The following is a 17,349-nucleotide window of genomic DNA, read 5'->3' as shown; positions in this document are numbered from 1 at the left end:
CTTGTACATGTATTGTATAATTCAGGATATCTACTATATACATACATATAGTCATCAGATCTACTATTTATTATTAGTATATCTTGTTGATACATTACGATGCTGTTACTTTTTTGATTTTTTATTATTTTTCTCATAAATGGTATAATTCTTTCTACGCTTGGAATATTTAATTATTCTATTCAACATCCTCTATATAATTATATGGAAACCTCGAATAAAAATCTATAGCATATTCTGGTTAAAGTTGAATCAACAGTAAAGTACGATGTAACGTCGAGCACAAGAAGCACGTTAGATGTTTGAAACTCATGTAACTTAGAAACTGTTTTTCCCAAAATCTGCTAAATAAGTTTTAGATTTTCATTGGAACTTTCCATCCTATACAACTCCATCGTCCATGATTTTTTAAACTTTGACGTTATTTAAAACATCTATTATTTGTACGAAGTATTACCTTGCTACGATCCTTGAGTTGTCATATGTATTTCAGCCTTGATTCCACTTGAGCAAACAGAAGTAATTGCACTTATTTTTCAGCTGTCCGCTTCATGATAACTTTAACATAGTTTAATCGAGTTACTGAACGCTTGATAATGATTTATCATAGCAAAATAAAAAGTTCACTTCTGCAACATGTAACCGTGAGAACACGTAATGAGAGCGTACCGTTACACATCATGGAAAACTTGATCTCCTTTTGTTTATCGATGCGGATAAGACAATGAAATACTGTTGTAACTACTAGTTACAGAACCTTGAAACGAAATATAAAGCTGTACGGTGTTTCTTGACATTTTAAGAAAGCACGAACGACGGAGATCGTTCGAGGAGAAGAAAACGATGATATGGCTATGAAATTGACGGGAAAGAGATAAAGTTGTTGCGTTATTCATGATAATTATTATAGAGACTCGTCTATTTCCTGACAGATATACAACGACCACTGGTACATGAATTATTAATAGAAAACCGATAACAAGCGGACAGAACTTGCTGATCAACTTTAAGCTACTGTCTCTGATTATAATACAAAAGGTGATCGTCGTTCTAAACAGGTTCGGAAGATATCGTCATTCGAGATGCTCCACGAAACTTGGACGTGTCTATTTTCAACATATTTACGATCTTCACTTTTACTATAGCTAGCTTCTTAATATTCGTGAAAGAGGAAATGTATCGTGTGATTGAATTCGTATAAAATATACGAAAGTATAAGGGTGCTTGTAACAGGTAGTTTGGATAGTTTGAGACTCTATAACGAGTTATAATCCATCGATCGGTGTGAGACTAAGGGAAACAGAACGTAATAGAAATGAACGAGTATCGATGTTTCTAGATGCAATAATATAATCATATTTATTGAAAATATAAAAATATGTTGTCACGATATTACCAACAGGACAGAAGAACTCGAAGATCGATATTTTAAGAATTCTTATTGAGAAATAAACTATACGTAAAATTATCAAACGAGGATTATACCTCGAACTATGTATATCTATAACATCAATGAAATTTTACAAGTTATAAGTTACAAGTTATCGACATCGATAAATTCTGTTTCACAACGTCAACAAATTTGATAATAAAACAAACAACGTTTCGCAAGCAAATTTTACGACTTAGAAATAATCTGATCGCGTTGGTCGACGTAAGATTGTAGAATTATAAGAAATCAATCTATGATTTATAATTAAAAACTCGACGTTAGTGAATTATTCCACAAGAGGACCTAGAATCTCAATGGAGCAAGAAAAATACTTTTCTTCTTCGTCGTAATAGTTAGAAAAGTACTGCAAGAATAACGAGTGACATTTCTACGAGGAGTTTAAGATCTCTGATCGAACGTCGCATTATCTACAAACATAACGACGTACAAATCGTCCAGGAGATTCCTGTTGCTTTGCAAACATCTTGCCTAACGCGAAATCGATTTATTAATCCCATTTCTGGACGAAGATTCACGAGACGCTGTATCGCCGCGACAGAGCATGATTCTGTCAGTTCTAACGAGGCATAATGCGATTGCATCGTTTCCTCGCAATTACCAGATTCGAACAGGCTACGCGTGCCCGTGTACCCCATAAACGTTATTGCACGTTAACGCGAACGAACGTGAGTTGTCGGCGGCTCGTGCAGTCACGATTAAATCTTCCGATCGCGAAAAAAAAAGAAAACCGTCACGGCTATTCGTGATCCTTTGGCGGACGACCGCTAATAAAACACGACAGATCTGCTTGGGATAAAAGGAAGCAACGATCCGGTCGCGAATCCGCCACGTTCAAAGATGTAACGAGGATAATTAGAAAGTTCCATGCAATCATGCGATCTGATAATGATGCATCGTGAAAATTTACTCTGCAACGCGTATATTACCTTTCCTTCTGCCTCGTTTTTAAAAATAATGAAATCTTACTTTCCAATTTTCGACTTTCTATATTTTTTTCTTTTTTTGTAAGATAATAAAAATTTTCCAATGGCTGGAAAAAATATTTGCACACGAGCTTCATTCTCTAATGAAACGTCTTTTTATCAGATTGTACATTTCATTTCCAGAATATGAATTTTGTATACTTATACGAAAATATTCGATGGTGCAAAATTTAACACAGTTGGCCTTAATTAGAAGGTATGTAGAAACAATTGAAAGTACATAGAAATACGTTTTGAATGCGAGAAAATTAGTAGCTCTGTTGAGCGTGATATATCTCAAAACGATCGCAAAACATGTAGAATTGCAAAACGTTTTTTACAGTCTCAAATTGTTTGGCTGCTTTTTATCGATTCCGAGCGTGTCTTGCACAATTTGGAAAAATTCTGTTTCTTTTCAACGGTAGATCTCTTAGAAAGTTCTCACTTTTGAAAATTCCAGTCGTGTATGATGATAGTTGGCTTCCAAGCCTATAATAATATCCACAAGCGTTCCGATAGTATGCTATCTGTTTACAATTACAGAATGCACGTGTAACGACACGATATTGCATGGTATCTGCTCGTTGGAATCCATACGTTTGTCTAGGGAGGATAGAAGCTGCCCGAGGACAAGATATAATGGCTCACGGCTGAGAATGCAGCAAAACGAAACACGCGACCTATCTGTGCGTTACACTTGCACTTACTAACCTCGGTGAAAGCCAAATCGACACGTGATCACGCGACTCGAATATTTTCGCAAGATATCGCCGTTACGGAGCAATGAGCTCGGTTAAAAGAATTTTCCCGGAGAATTTCCACGTCCACGGTACAATGCTCCTGATTAACGATATCGCGACGTTGTTCGCTTCTATCAAATCGACGTTTCGTTAAAAATTAACGAGATAGTTGCTTCCAATCCTCTCGATCTTCCTTTGGAATTGGAACTCTGTGTATTTTTGAGAAAATAGAATTACACGATCGTCTAGAAAAATGATAATTTTCCACTTTGATTCGGAAATTATGAAGCAACGATAGTTACAAATAAAATAATCTTATACTACGGTAAATAGAACTGTTATACACATAAACGAGTCTCTTTAATGATTCGTTAATAATCAAACGTTTCGAATGTTTCACAATCTAATAACAACACGCAAAAGTATATGCATGTGATTAGAAGTAATTCATCTATATATAATAAAATTATATAACATTACCGTGAATGAGTGGAATACTATGCACAATACGTTATTTACGCAGAAGCCGATGTATCATTATAAGACTATCATCATCAATATCAATCATTTGACTTCTGGAAAGCAGAAGGACACTAATCATACACTTTGCTACTAAATATGAGGGATTTGTATATACACAGAAAGCAGACTTAACACACGGTATGGTGTTTGATTTCTAAGTAGCTCGTGTGATATAGAGGACAGTGAATGTTTTAATAGCAGCACTGACATAATATGTCACTGGCACAATGGTGTACTAAGAGACGGACAGTGTTAAGGATAAGTTTTCTTGGGCACGAGAATATGTGGAAAACATCGATTCGGTTATCGATACTACCGTTAAGATTCAGCCTTGTACAGCGATACCCTGTCAGCTGATACTGAATGGAATAGAAAATCTATAGCTTGTGCAACTAATACGGAGATCGTGTTCCTGGTCTCGTTACGTCGACAATGAATATTCCATAATGCGGTGTAACTTTTCAATTTATATTCTATGAATGTGGTTCGTTCCCGTTAGTCTTTGCACAAGGCATGTTTATGGAGCGAGTTAAAGAGACAAAATAGGTTACAAAGTATCGGCAAAATAAAGGAAATAATGGAAATGAAGAAAAAGAAATTGAATTGAAAGGGAATTTGAAGAGCGAAGAATTTTCGAACGCGGACGAGTCAGTAGAAAGGAAACAAATCTAAAAAAACTGCTGGAAACTTTCATATAAATTGCTCGAGTATCTTATCTGTTAATTAATTCTTCAAAAAGGTTGCTTTTTTACGAAAAATAGATTCTAATTTTGATATAGTTTAAAGTAAATTACAAGTTCTTATTTTCTGCACCTTTTCTGTTCTAACAATTAGACACAGTTTCAATTTATCAAAGATAGTGCAAGCGTGTTCAAAATGTGCAGCAAACCGTAGCTGCATTTTGTAATATGCTTCATACCCGTTCACACGTAAGACTTAACATACTCATTTCTCATTTTACTCTGTCCTCATACCGAAAGTACGTATCGTTTACTTCTGTAGTCGACTGCCAGAAATATATGAACACGATAAATTTAAGGCGAAATACACCGAAGAACGTCCAAAGTATGTCGCAATTTTCGTTTAAAAAACATCTTACGAATTACTGTTAACAATGTTTTTTAACTAATACTAACAACATCGAGATTATTAGTTCCAAATGAAACGTCTCGTTATTTATTATACACGAAGAGGAAATATTTTTCACAGAACACAATCAGAGAAGTTTTAAGTCTAAAAATTTGAAGAGATGTTTGAAGAAAAATGCTTCGTTATTGTTACGTTAAAGGGGAAACGATGGCAATAAAATATAATTCGTCATGAATCGACATCTTCGTATTGATTACAGCGGACACTTAATGATATTTATGTAACGTATACGACGCTAGAATGTTTCTGTTAAATCGCAACTAAAAGTACTTTCTATTTTAAAATTGCTCTCGGCTTCGTTACATTATACGAAATGCAGTCCATGTAAGCCATTAAATGGGGGAAACGCGTTTTAAACGTGACTTTTCCTTCTAAGAATCCAGCGTAATCAAAGCAAGTGAATATGCAGAGATTGTTTTTAACGTGGTTGGCCACACATCGCGTGTTATCACGAACGCTATAACAATACCTTCCTCTATAAAAATCGATAGAAAACGATTGCTTTCCTTAGAGAATCTTTCAGCGTATAGGAACCTATTAAATTATTTGGAAAGTTCGCAGTATTTTCTATTGTTAATTTATTCCATTATATCCCGACATCATAAATTTGATGAAACTCGAAAAGAAAAATCTAATTATTAAATTATTGTATTATCGGTCGATAGAAAAGATATTTCCCAACCAGAAAGAAATCATCTGAAATTCCTAAGATTTAATACCCTCTTATGACGATTTGTTTAAAATGTATATTTACGTAAAGATATAAGAAAGAAGCGGAAGGTTGTCAAGAGAAATGGCGTGCAAAACACGCTAATTCTATAAAAACAACGAACTCCTTCATTTCCATTTTCACTATGTATTTTCCAAGCAAATGAATATTAGAAAGAAACACCGTAAGAATATCGTAAAAGTCCAATTACCACGATTAGATAATTCGCGATTTTAATCATCCATTTCCTAACCTCATATTTTCACAATGTTTCTGTCTGCGGGCCTTGGAAAATTGGCGCGGGTAATAATTTATTAAACGTAGTAGTATACAAGTTATTAGACCAACCGCTATAACGCGAAATTACGCGGGAATGTGCTGTGTTGCAATTAAATTTAGAACGACCCTCAAGTGCATTCTCGCGAATACTTTCAGCGTGTACCCCATTACTCTATTTAATAACGATTGTGACAGGATAATCTGTGGGAAAACGTTCCTGAGCACAAGTAGATTTCAAGGCACAATTTACGAACACCATATGAGCGACAAGAATCTTAATGAAGTTTCACGGTGGCGCATTCGAGCCGTTTAATTGATACACTCCATAAGAAGATGCAATTTTAAGACGACGTACCGAAGAAAGTAACAACCAATTTTGTTGAAAGATCAATCATATTTGGTAACTTCGATGATCCAGGGAAGAGTGAACCAGGAACTTAATTAAATCAAAATTAATGCATTAACTATTAACTGCTAACTTACTTATATTTACTGCTAACTTACCACTAGATATAATAATATTATTTATCGACAAATGTTTGCGTAACGTAAAGCAAACATTGTTGTATCGAAATTTGAGGTAACTTACGAATAATTTTTCATGATCAATCGATAATAAAATCGTATATTATTAAGATAAATAGAAAGTACAGGTCCAATGAAGTAACTTTGTCTAAAAACTCTTGTTTATCTCTAAACCTAGGAAACGATACTTAAGATTAATTTAGTGAATTTTGTAACAATTTCCAAGAATTCTCAAAAATGAAAAATTGTTTTCTTCGAAACTAAGGGTCAGCTGAAAAGATTTTTTCCTATACTATTATTTAAACATTTGTAAATAGAAATACAAACATATTACGTAATTAAAATCGTGTAGAATATGAATATAAGATCCCAAGAAAATACCCAGAATTGAAATAACCAACGCAAGACCTAACAACAAATTGAAATTTCTCAGATTTCTTCATCGAAATTTAACATTACTTATAATCTTCTCAACTTAGAGTTTCTCCTAAATCACTTCGTTCGAATACTATTTCGTTCGTAATAAAAAACTAACCTTTCTCAAACTAAGGAAGCCCACGAAAGATGCCAGAGAAGGATCTCCACCATCGATCATCACTGAAAGTCGCGCGGTAGGCAAAACCAACCATCGTCATCTGCTTCATTAATTAATTCAGCAATTTGTTCTGGCTAATTGCACATCCCGTCGAGCTTGGTAAAATCAGAGGCGTGTCGAGGTTCGAAAGCAAAGAGACCGTCGACGAAAACCGGTGGTCGGTCAACCTTCGAACGTAAAAACCACGAGCGGCACGTCAATGCCATCATATTTCGTAGCGAGAAACAAGATATGTCAATTGACGTGCATTTCGCGTGCGCACGGCTCACACATGATAGTTTCGGGTTACCTTGATACAGAATATCTCCAGGCTACGGAGACGTACGCAGGTGCGTGGTGGCTTGAGCGAGTCAAAAGCTGCCTGGCTAACGAAAGTAGGCTAAAACGTTAGGTAATTGACTGGAGAAAGAAAAATTGATTTGAGGAACGAAAGCAAGAAATATATAAAGAGATACCAGGGATGGTTAAGATCTAAGAACAATAAAACCCGATTCAAGGATCGAGAACACGCGTTAACTTTCCGTTTCTTCATCTTTCAGCCCAGCGACAGCTGGATCGCAGACATGCATCACCTACGACGCTGTGAATCGCGCCTACATCGAAGCCAGAAAACGCATCAGTGAGTGTTAACAAATAGGGAAGGGAAATAAGCAGTAGATGAAAAAGAATTGTTAATTATAATCGGTGCAAGTAATGATTTACGCGGGATAATTTACCGTGTCGTTTCGTCTGTATGGAAGTTTCCTCGCGATTCAGTCGCGTTTGTCTTGAAACGATTACACCTCTAGCTCGTTATACCATTCATCCTTGGTTAACGCGTTCTTTGTTCGGTCCCGTTCGCGATCATGCTCACGCACGTTTCGTCGGTTCATGCAGATGTGGCGCAACCCAAGAGCAAAATGTGGCGACCGGAGGATCTGGCTACGGTCGGCGAACTTCTGCTGGATATCAGTTCCAACCTTGCTCAAACGTAAGAACTCGTCTATTTCTCTTTTTTCGTTTTTTACTTGTTTCAGGGTTTTATCAGTTAGGAGTTCTAAGTAGCTTCAAGCGAAAAAGATTTTCGGAGAGAACAATTAGAATATTGGCGATCCAATTGCTTTTATTCACAAAATTCTAAAACAGGATTTCAAGAAGTTACCTATCGCATCGTGTGAAGCTAATCCTAATGAGCTCCTTATAAATTCTTAAAAAAGAAAAGAAATAGATAATACGTTTAACGATAGATTAAAATAGGTTGCTGTAATTTGTTGCACCGATAGAAAATCACTAGATTCTATTACAACAGATATGGACTAACTTTCGAGGAGATCGAGAAGAGTCTACCTCTAATCGACACTTCGAAGACTTTGATCCGCGATGTGTGCCCAGCTTTCCTAAGCAACGTGGAGTGTCGAGCTGGGAAATATCGAAGAAACGACGGTCTGTGCACGAATTTACAGAATCCAACGTGGGGCTCCACTTTATCCCCTTTCCAAAGGTAAGCCACAGCTATTAAACTCGTTTATCAATATCCTCTGATGACAAATTTTCATTTGTCATATAGATTGATGAGTCCACGATTTGCGGACGGCTTAACAGCACCTAGAATATCGGAAACAGGTCATGATTTACCATTATCACGAGTGGTGTCACGCACCATGCATCCTGATGAGGGTTATCACGATCATGCTGGCACAGTCATGGTCATCGCCTGGGGACAGTTTATGGACCACGACTATACGCTGACTGGCACCCCTCTAGGTACGATTCCAAATCCGATAATTGTCTAGTTATACGGTATAACGTACGTAGAATAAATTAAGGGATGACTAGATTTTGATGGATAGATTCGGTTCCTACAAAATATTCGTTTTCTATATAAGAGTAATATAATGGTTAAAACGACTAATTTGCAAGTTTTATATCTTTCTTACATACTTCTCATTTTGATTTCTGTGGTACAAGTTTTATAGTGCAGGAAACGATAATTTTAGTATTAGGATTCCGGCAGTTTCGATGGAGATTTAATAACTGATGCAGAATGCAGTATGCGAAATTGGAAATAGACAGTTGCTGTAATATATTCTATCACTAGAGGGTTACCAGGGAAAATCAATAAAATTATAGACGAGCAAATTCTGAGAGCAAGTTCTTCATTTGCAAACTTTACTCGTGTAGATTTAGAACACATTTAGAACGCGATATGCTAAATTGTAAATAGACAGTTGCGGTAATATATTCTGAAGGGTTAGCAGACAAAATCAATAAAATTATAGGCGAGGAAATTTCCTGCCGGAATTCTGCATTTGCAAACTTGATTATTTAGAAACACATTTACAACACGATGTGCAAAATTTCGTACAAACATTTGCCATAACTTCTATCGATAGAATTTTATTACATAAAATCTAATCATTTACAAATTATACTAAACTTCGATGAAATTCCACGATACGAAGAAGATCCCCGAAACATACCTACTGTTTCATTAAATTCTGGTACAAAATAAGGAACAAAGTCCAGTGTACATAAACTAGGATCATACACGCATCGATGCAAGACAAATTTCTCTCTCGAGAATAATATCTCACGATTAATCGACGAAATGACATTACAAGGAATGCCAGACAGACGAGAATGGCACGCTATCCTTAGCGAAGGGAACGGTGACCGAGAATTCGCGAGCAAAGAAAAAAAATGGAGAAAGTAACCGAGCCCCAATTTTCAATAGCAAATTACGTAATCGGTGTCGTTTGGTTGAGTTACATCAGCGTGTGCACGGGACGGCTCGTATATAGTAAACGTGTTATAGCAGACGTAGACAGCTCTCAAGCCCTTCTACGTCGAATATTTACCGTCTATCGAAACTAGGGTAACAGCCAGAGAAAGCGAACGATTGCCAGTCAGATAAACCGGTAGGCCGATCATGTGACTACCGTGGTGAAGTTTCCAGGGACCGTACGATCCACGCCAAAATCGCATGCGTCCACACGTTGCTCTCCTGGAACTTGGTAATTAGTGGCACCAGCAAGAAAGCGGTTGCTATTTTGTCGGTATAGGGCAATTAATTGGACTGAATCCACGATACGAAATCAGCGACAGTGGTTCGATAGACTCGCGATAGTGAAACACGTATCGCGTTGGAAAATGAGAATTTCCTGGTTTTTTTTTCGAGTCGAATGGATTTGCGGGTTAATTAATTATTTCAGAGTTTCAGTTTTGTGCGTTTCCAGAAATTACTGATAGGTATCAAAGGCTTTATAGTTATAGTAAAAATTATGAAATTAAACTGTAGGAAACTTTCAGGTGGTTAGATTTTTTACAGCTTAGATTTTAGTACTTGTATTTAGAAAACGGGTGTAAATACTTTTGATAAAATTAACGTTTATATTTATTGTAAGAAAAATATAATCGTGTAATTGTTAATGATCTGCACAGAGTATACTTAGAGCTAGTAATTGTAGCGTTAAATCGCGATGATTAGTATACGGATAGTTATCCTTCGATGGCGATAATATGATTGATGTTACCTATGAAGTAATTCAGAATTTCTTTACTAAATTTTTAAGCACATTGAAAGAATTTCTTATCGACGATCACTTCTGTGTAAGTACATATTGCGTCATTTATAGCGGAACGTATTACGATTATTATACATATTATAGAACACTCGTTTTATGTTCACTGTACAAAATAATTGCGAAGATAAACATCCATAGTGCATTACACTGCTCGTTAATAATTAATATGTGTAAATGACGATATGAATAATCATACTCCATATACAAATGTTCCTCATAACGATAGAACAAATCTAAACCATCGTACCAACGATCTTCAATCTTCTTCAAACGGTTACACGCTCTTTCGATGAACGACGATTACCAATCCATTAAACGCGACAGAACAAGGCAACTCTTATCGCAATCTTAAAGGGGCAAGAATTAATTTACGACTTAAGACAACCATCTAATCCAGCTATATATATAAAGAACTTAACAAATACCATCAAGACAATGGGAATTAAGCGATGTAAAAATTTAAATCGATCATCAACCGCTTAATCTACAAACAGCCTCGCGTGCTGTCTCTTACGTTACTATTCTATCTCGCCTGAAAAATCATTTCCAACATTATGGTACTCGGTATAAGAACAGAATCGAATTCTAAAGATAATGATTCAAATTAATCCTCGTTGGTTTGATGAGATGTTGTCAGGAGGCAAGATAAATTGTTATTGTCCAGATGCAACGTATCAATTTTCTGCTTACTTTATTTGGTAATGATATTATGAAAAAAGGCTTCTTCCGAAGTGGGAACGTAAGAGATAGCTTAAATTTTCGTTTATTGATTTTATCTATTAGTAACGACAGCGTTCCTTTATCGGCAAGCTTATTCCATGACAAGCAATTTACGTAAATTATCTATTAGAGATTTGCATTAAATATTATCCAAATAGAAATTCGTTTCACCTCTTAAATATATTAGACTACATCAATTTGGACATTTCATATATTTTTGCACATCGTGTCGTGTCAATTGATTGAACGAAAATTGCAAATAAAATGTCGCGTCAATTTGCCTAATTGGCAAGTGATGATTTATGCAAGTTTTCAAAAAATTTACCTAAAAGAAATTGTTAAAAAATCCTTATTAGAAGAACAATGCTTGCACGAAGATTTATGGCACTTCTTAACGCTCTCGCGTGCTGTTTCTTACGGTACAATTTCATCTTATCAGAAAAATCATTCCCAACGTTACGGTAGCGAGTTTTGCGGTTCTCGGTTCACGCCTTCGAATCTTCCCACGTAAGCCACGAACGGGAAACGATGTATCCATATCGCGGGCACATCGACATGGAAAGTATACACGACGCTCGTGTAACCGCTGTCGTAGTGGAATTAAATAAATAACGCTATCATAACAGTAGACCAACGGCTAGCTAAGGCCATATCGTATGATCGATGAGCTGGTATTCCACTTGTAGATCCCCTGAACCGAAACGACCCGGAGGAATGTTGCCATCGGCCACAACACCTGAAGAATCCGTACTGCAACGAGATCCATATACCGGAAGACGATTATTTCTACAGGCTGTTCGGCGTGAAATGCATGGACTTCGTTCGCGCCTTTCCAGCCGTTCGACCTGGTTGCAGACTTGGCTCCCGTGTGCCTTTTAATCTTCTGACAGGTGTGCTTGACGGGAACACCGTCTATGGTATCTCGGAATCATTCGCCAGGTAATTGATTCTTTGTCTTAATGTTGATCGTCGAGAGTTTCGTTGGGTGGTCTTTCGAAATGATTTAAATTCGTGATTCTGACACAATGGCGATCCTAATTCAGTTGAGAAGGTGAATGGCTTTCGTAGATTTATAGGTTATAGGTTAATTAGGTTTACTGGAAGCTAACGTTTTATAAGTTAATGGTTTTATGTCATGCATAAACTTCTCTAGCAATTTTTAAATTTTTCGACGGTTCTATCGAATTAAAAGTTCCTTCGTCCATACCATCTTTCACCAAGGCCTCTCAAGTCCGAGTATTTAGTTTCTACTAAATGTACTTCTTCTACTAAGTGCGTTTTTCTCTAAAAGAATCACACTTCCTCGTTCTTCCACCATAATTATATCGTCGATTTTTCCTTAACGAGTCAAACAACAATTCGTTAATAACAGCAAAACGCGTTCAATGATAATCGAACGACTTGCAACACGTCTGTTCGAAACTCAAAGCTGTGCCGTCCGTTACGTCAGCTTGGACAATAAATCAGCATTACGTTGTTCTACATTTTCTAACGTGTAGTCTACGTGTATACATTCTGTTCCTCGCACTTTCTAGTCCGCTCGCATTATGAGATCCACGATTACACAATCGGGAATCGAGGGATTCTTTCATCCTTTGATCCAGTTGAATTCGGACCATGTTTCACTTTGGGCTGTGGTTAGATGCGTGTTCTGTCGAACGAAACATCTGCAAAGCGCAATGCATGTTCTCACAACAATCTACGGTAGCTACGAAAAGTATTTGCACATACTTTTATTTTCCAATGAAGCCTTCTTCCATCATATTCCACAGCAAAGTTTTATAACGATGTGAAAGTACTACCAAATGATACGAAACTAGATACACCTGAACCTAATTAATACGTAAATACTATAATAATTACAATTGTGTGTAAATACTTTTTATAGCCATTATATAATATTTGATTGTCCTGATACATTTACCAGAACGACAGTTGGTCGGAACAAAAATGAACTGTAACCACAGCCTTAGGCGAGATAATCTCATTAATATGCGCGTGTTATTACTAATAATTTATTAATATGTATCATATGCGAATAGAGAAACGTTCGAGACACGTCCCTTTTGTTTCCATTTCCAGGAAGCTTCGCGCTGGTTATGGAGGATTGTTACGCATGAACCCAGTGTTCTCGGAGTATGGTTTGAAGGATTTACTGCCACTCAAGCTGGACATCCCCGACGAGGGCTGCACTCGACCGAATCGATCGATGTACTGCTTCGAAGCGGGTGAGTCTTTTCGATGTAAATATTTCGCATCCAAATGAGTCGCGAATTTTGCTATCGAATCTAAGATAGTTGCTTGCTTTCTGGATAGTATCGGTTTTAACTTTACCTAGTTTCTATTATAAAAGCTAACCGAGAACTCGTTTTTTCTTTTTCTTTCACAACGTTCCTTTTGAAGAAAAAAAGAATTGTTCTCCTTTTAATACTTTGAGATTATTTTAGAAAGTTACAAGTTTGTTATAGTATTCTCGAGAGTAATGAAAAATTGAGTGACTGTCTGAATTGTAACATTCGTATCTTAATACATTTCGCCCGGATGATGTCATAAGACGTCAAACCAGGTGAACCTGCCGGACGGTTGATGCTGATGTCTTAAGACTCAAGACCTCATTAATAACACTCGACCAGTGCTCGTTCAAGTCCTCAGGTCAACTTTGAAAAATGTCTCAGGATCAGTGTGTTAAATCTAGATTATTCAACGTCCATCCACTTTTGAAGTCATTCATATCATTCTGAGCAGTCCATAAAGTATCATGTATCGCATTCTACAAGTATATTTACTTGCACACAACAATGCCGTATAGGAACGTAATATAGTACTTCTTAAATTCTAACGCTATAGAGAGAAACAGATAAAAATAATTGTCTCAGACTCAGAAAGCTTCCAGTTCGTTTGACTTTCGATACTAATATTCTTCAAAATTAATAATCGGAAGAAATCTTTTTTTTTCTTCGTTTGATGTTCGACGAAAAGCAGTGAGGAAAGCAATGCGTCTTTCTTTTCTTCGATTGATTTTCAACGCTTGATATTTTTCAAAATTAACCAAGTAATCATATCAAGAAACCTTTCAGTCTTTCTTCTGCTTTCGTCCAATGACTGGACGAACGATTAATCACACGACAATCGAATCAAACGTACAAACGCCGGATCTAATCTGTAATCATCTGAGAATCGAGACTCGCCGGCATTGTAAGCAATGAGAAGTGAAAAACGTCGAATACGCCGGCGCCGCACGATTTTATCTCACCCCTGGCGTGTTTACCGGCCTGGGAAATAGTTTTCCCACGTTGTGCTCAACCAATCAGAAAATCGTGGTTATCCTACGCGATTATCGTGCTCGTGTACAAGACGAAATATGTAACATCTGTTGCAACTGCTCGATGCATTAACCTGTATTAGTTCCATCGATCTATGTTTCTGATTCACGTTAGAACTGATATTTCCTCCGATGGAATTTTCAAAATGAATGATTCATAATTTTTCATAGAAACTCTACATACGACACTGTGAATAATTTTAGACTCAAACACATCAGATCAAACGATGTTACACAGCGAATTATCGCCTTTCGTAACAAAAACAGAAGGCGAAAAGACTATTCTTCAGCAAGGCGATGATCCTATTCATAGAACCGCCACTACGAAAAAGTGGTTTCAAGATTTCGGAATAGAATTATTGTCATGGCCAGGATTGAGTTCTGATCTGAAAGAATAAAATCCGTGTAGGCGTACATTCCAAACGAAACATTAAATAAGTCAGTGAATAGTGTACCTAACAGATATCAGCAACAATTTCTTGCAGACTTTTCACTAGAAATTATTCGAAGACGAAGGAATTTTAAGCTAACATCTACTTAAATTCCTATGTTCTCTAAAACACACAACAATCGCAAGCTTTTGGATGGTAGTACGTTGGTCGCTGCAATTTCTTTCCAATGTAAGTTTTGTTCTAAGCTAAGTTTAAACTAACGCGTTAAATTATTACATTCTACGAAACGCGTAATAATTTCAAATTTTTGGCCAGTAATTTACCTTACGTTCTAATTTCTTTGATACGAGTTTCACGTTCCGATAGCTCTGGATTTTAATCTCAACATTAACCACGATGTTTTGCGTAATATTCGCTTTCGATCGAAAGCGGCGTAACCACGTGACGAGGCAACAGCGAGAAAAATTGATTGTCTCGCGCGGTCGAATTTGTTCGAGAGCATGGTTATTTACGAAAAGAAGTAGGTCACGTGTCGCTGCCGGATAAAATGATAATAGGGATCGCATTATGTATAATACGGAACAGTGTCGAAATTCGCGTGGAAATTCTGCCTCGCATTCTGCCTCGTCGAGTCAAAGAACGGCGATGGTTGGTCGACCGAACAATTATCGGCGTGTAACGCGATGTGTAACCGAGAAAGGGAGTGGTCCATAATCAAGGTCGACGACTTCATTCGCAAAGTTGTCGTAACGAAATGAAAGCCTGGTGTATTCGATAATCGCGTCAAATCTACCATGTGCACTTCGTTAAGTGCTAGCGAGTCCTAACTATTCAACTAACAAAAGTCACGATGAATGTTGAATTCCAGATTCATTGAATTCAGATTGCGAATCTGCTGTTAATAACTGGGAAAACCGAGTTATTTCGTCACTTGAATTTTCGATCTCTTGAATACGAAACTTTTTTCATTTATGGATTTCCATTCTTTAGAACGTCGTATCGTTTTCGTTAAAAATAATATTTACATTTGCAAAGACTAAAATCAAATTTTAATGGATCCAGACTGGAATTAATTTGCATTTGTTAACTTTTAATTATTGTTCTGCATGCTTGACAAATTAATAGGTGAAAATTTCCCTCTTTTATTTCTGTTGTTTATCGCACGAAAATTGATTCGATTCTAGAAAATCACGATAGTACAAATTATCTTGCGTTACATACTAACGCGTTGCTTGGAAATCTTTTGTTACATTTTCACGAATTTTGTATGGTTCTCATGAAACATCTACTTTCTTGAAAGGAATATTTGAATTTACTAATCTATGTTAATAATATGAAAATATAAAAAATTCGTATTTCTAAGCTAATAATAATAAAATTAATTAATAACAAATAACACGATAATTAACCTAAACAGGGAAGTGAAGAAATCAGGGGAGAAAAGAAAATTCTTCGACTTGATGTATACACGGTAGAATGCGGCTGTTCCACTTTGTTACAGGAAAAATCATCTATTTTTCATCGGTCACGAGCAACATTCTTGCTGAACATACCGTAACTTTTGCCTTCAGGTGAGATAAGAGTGAACGAGCAACTTGTGCTAACCTGCATGCATACCTTGATGGCGCGAGAACACAATCGAATAGCGAAGACCTTGATTCAAATTAACCCTCATTGGGACGACGAGACGCTGTACCAAGAGGCAAGACGAATCGTCATTGCTCTGATTCAACACATCACCTACAACGAATTTCTACCCATTTTACTTGGTAAAGATGTCATGGAGAAATTTGGCCTCCTTCTTGAGAAAAACGTAAGAGACCATACGGTTGCCTGAATTGCGATTTACACAAACTGATATTTTTCTGAATACCATTAAAGAAGTAAAATCTACATATTCCAAAGAGCGTTTCAACTTCGCTATGAATATTTTGAACTTTGAACTTTACTTTGAATATTTTATACTTTGAAATTTATTTTGGATATTTTCTATATTTTTGCATTTCAAACGTATTCTGTATATTTTTGTATGTTTAAATTTTCCATAAATGCATAAACATTCACAGACATTGTTTGTAAATCTTTTTTAATTTAGAATATTAAAACAATACTTTTAGATTTTCCTTTCGTTCAAAGTTCATCCCTGCGATGATTCTTTTAAAATAATTATTTTAAATAATTCGGTGTTTCCCATCCACGAAAAATGAAATATCGTATTTCATAATCGTATGTACATTTCATTTCTTACAGGCATACTGGGATGGTTACGACGAAAGCGTGAACCCAGCAGTGATCGATGCTTTCGCTGCTGCAGCCTTCAGATTCGGCCACTCGTTATTGCCAACGGCAGTGGAAAGATGGAGCAAAGCTCACAAATTCATCGGTGAGTTAGAATGCAAAATTTGCAAAAAAGACCAA

At 36.5% G+C, this 17,349-nt stretch overlaps 2 protein-coding genes across 4 annotated transcripts in view; one reads left to right on the top strand and one right to left on the bottom strand.

Moving 5' to 3' along the window:
* Window positions 1-17,349, bottom strand: part of LOC132909626 (centrosomal protein of 290 kDa) — a 170,057-nt gene that overhangs the window by 126,756 nt on the left and 25,952 nt on the right. The window lies entirely within an intron of this gene.
* The window catches only part of LOC132909608 (chorion peroxidase), a 33,753-nt gene that overhangs the window by 9,661 nt on the left and 6,743 nt on the right, over window positions 1-17,349 (top strand). For all 3 annotated transcript variants that reach the window (XR_009658571.1, XM_060964525.1, XM_060964526.1), the window contains exons 3-10: window positions 7,474-7,553; window positions 7,811-7,904; window positions 8,223-8,414; window positions 8,481-8,677; window positions 11,904-12,156; window positions 13,300-13,445; window positions 16,503-16,744; window positions 17,182-17,314. Coding sequence is in view for 2 of the 3 variants with exons in the window: in XM_060964525.1 (XP_060820508.1) it covers window positions 7,474-7,553; window positions 7,811-7,904; window positions 8,223-8,414; window positions 8,481-8,677; window positions 11,904-12,156; window positions 13,300-13,445; window positions 16,503-16,744; window positions 17,182-17,314 (1,337 nt within the window). In the remaining variant the exon portion in view is untranslated. The remainder of the gene's footprint in view (window positions 1-7,473; window positions 7,554-7,810; window positions 7,905-8,222; window positions 8,415-8,480; window positions 8,678-11,903; window positions 12,157-13,299; window positions 13,446-16,502; window positions 16,745-17,181; window positions 17,315-17,349) is intronic.

The sequence above is a fragment of the Bombus pascuorum genome, chromosome 8 (genome assembly GCF_905332965.1).
Source record: "Bombus pascuorum chromosome 8, iyBomPasc1.1, whole genome shotgun sequence".
NCBI classification, from domain to species: Eukaryota; Metazoa; Arthropoda; class Insecta; order Hymenoptera; family Apidae; genus Bombus; species Bombus pascuorum.
The sequence above is the reverse complement of the archived record's forward strand: the minus strand, read 5'-3'. Positions and strand labels throughout refer to the sequence as shown.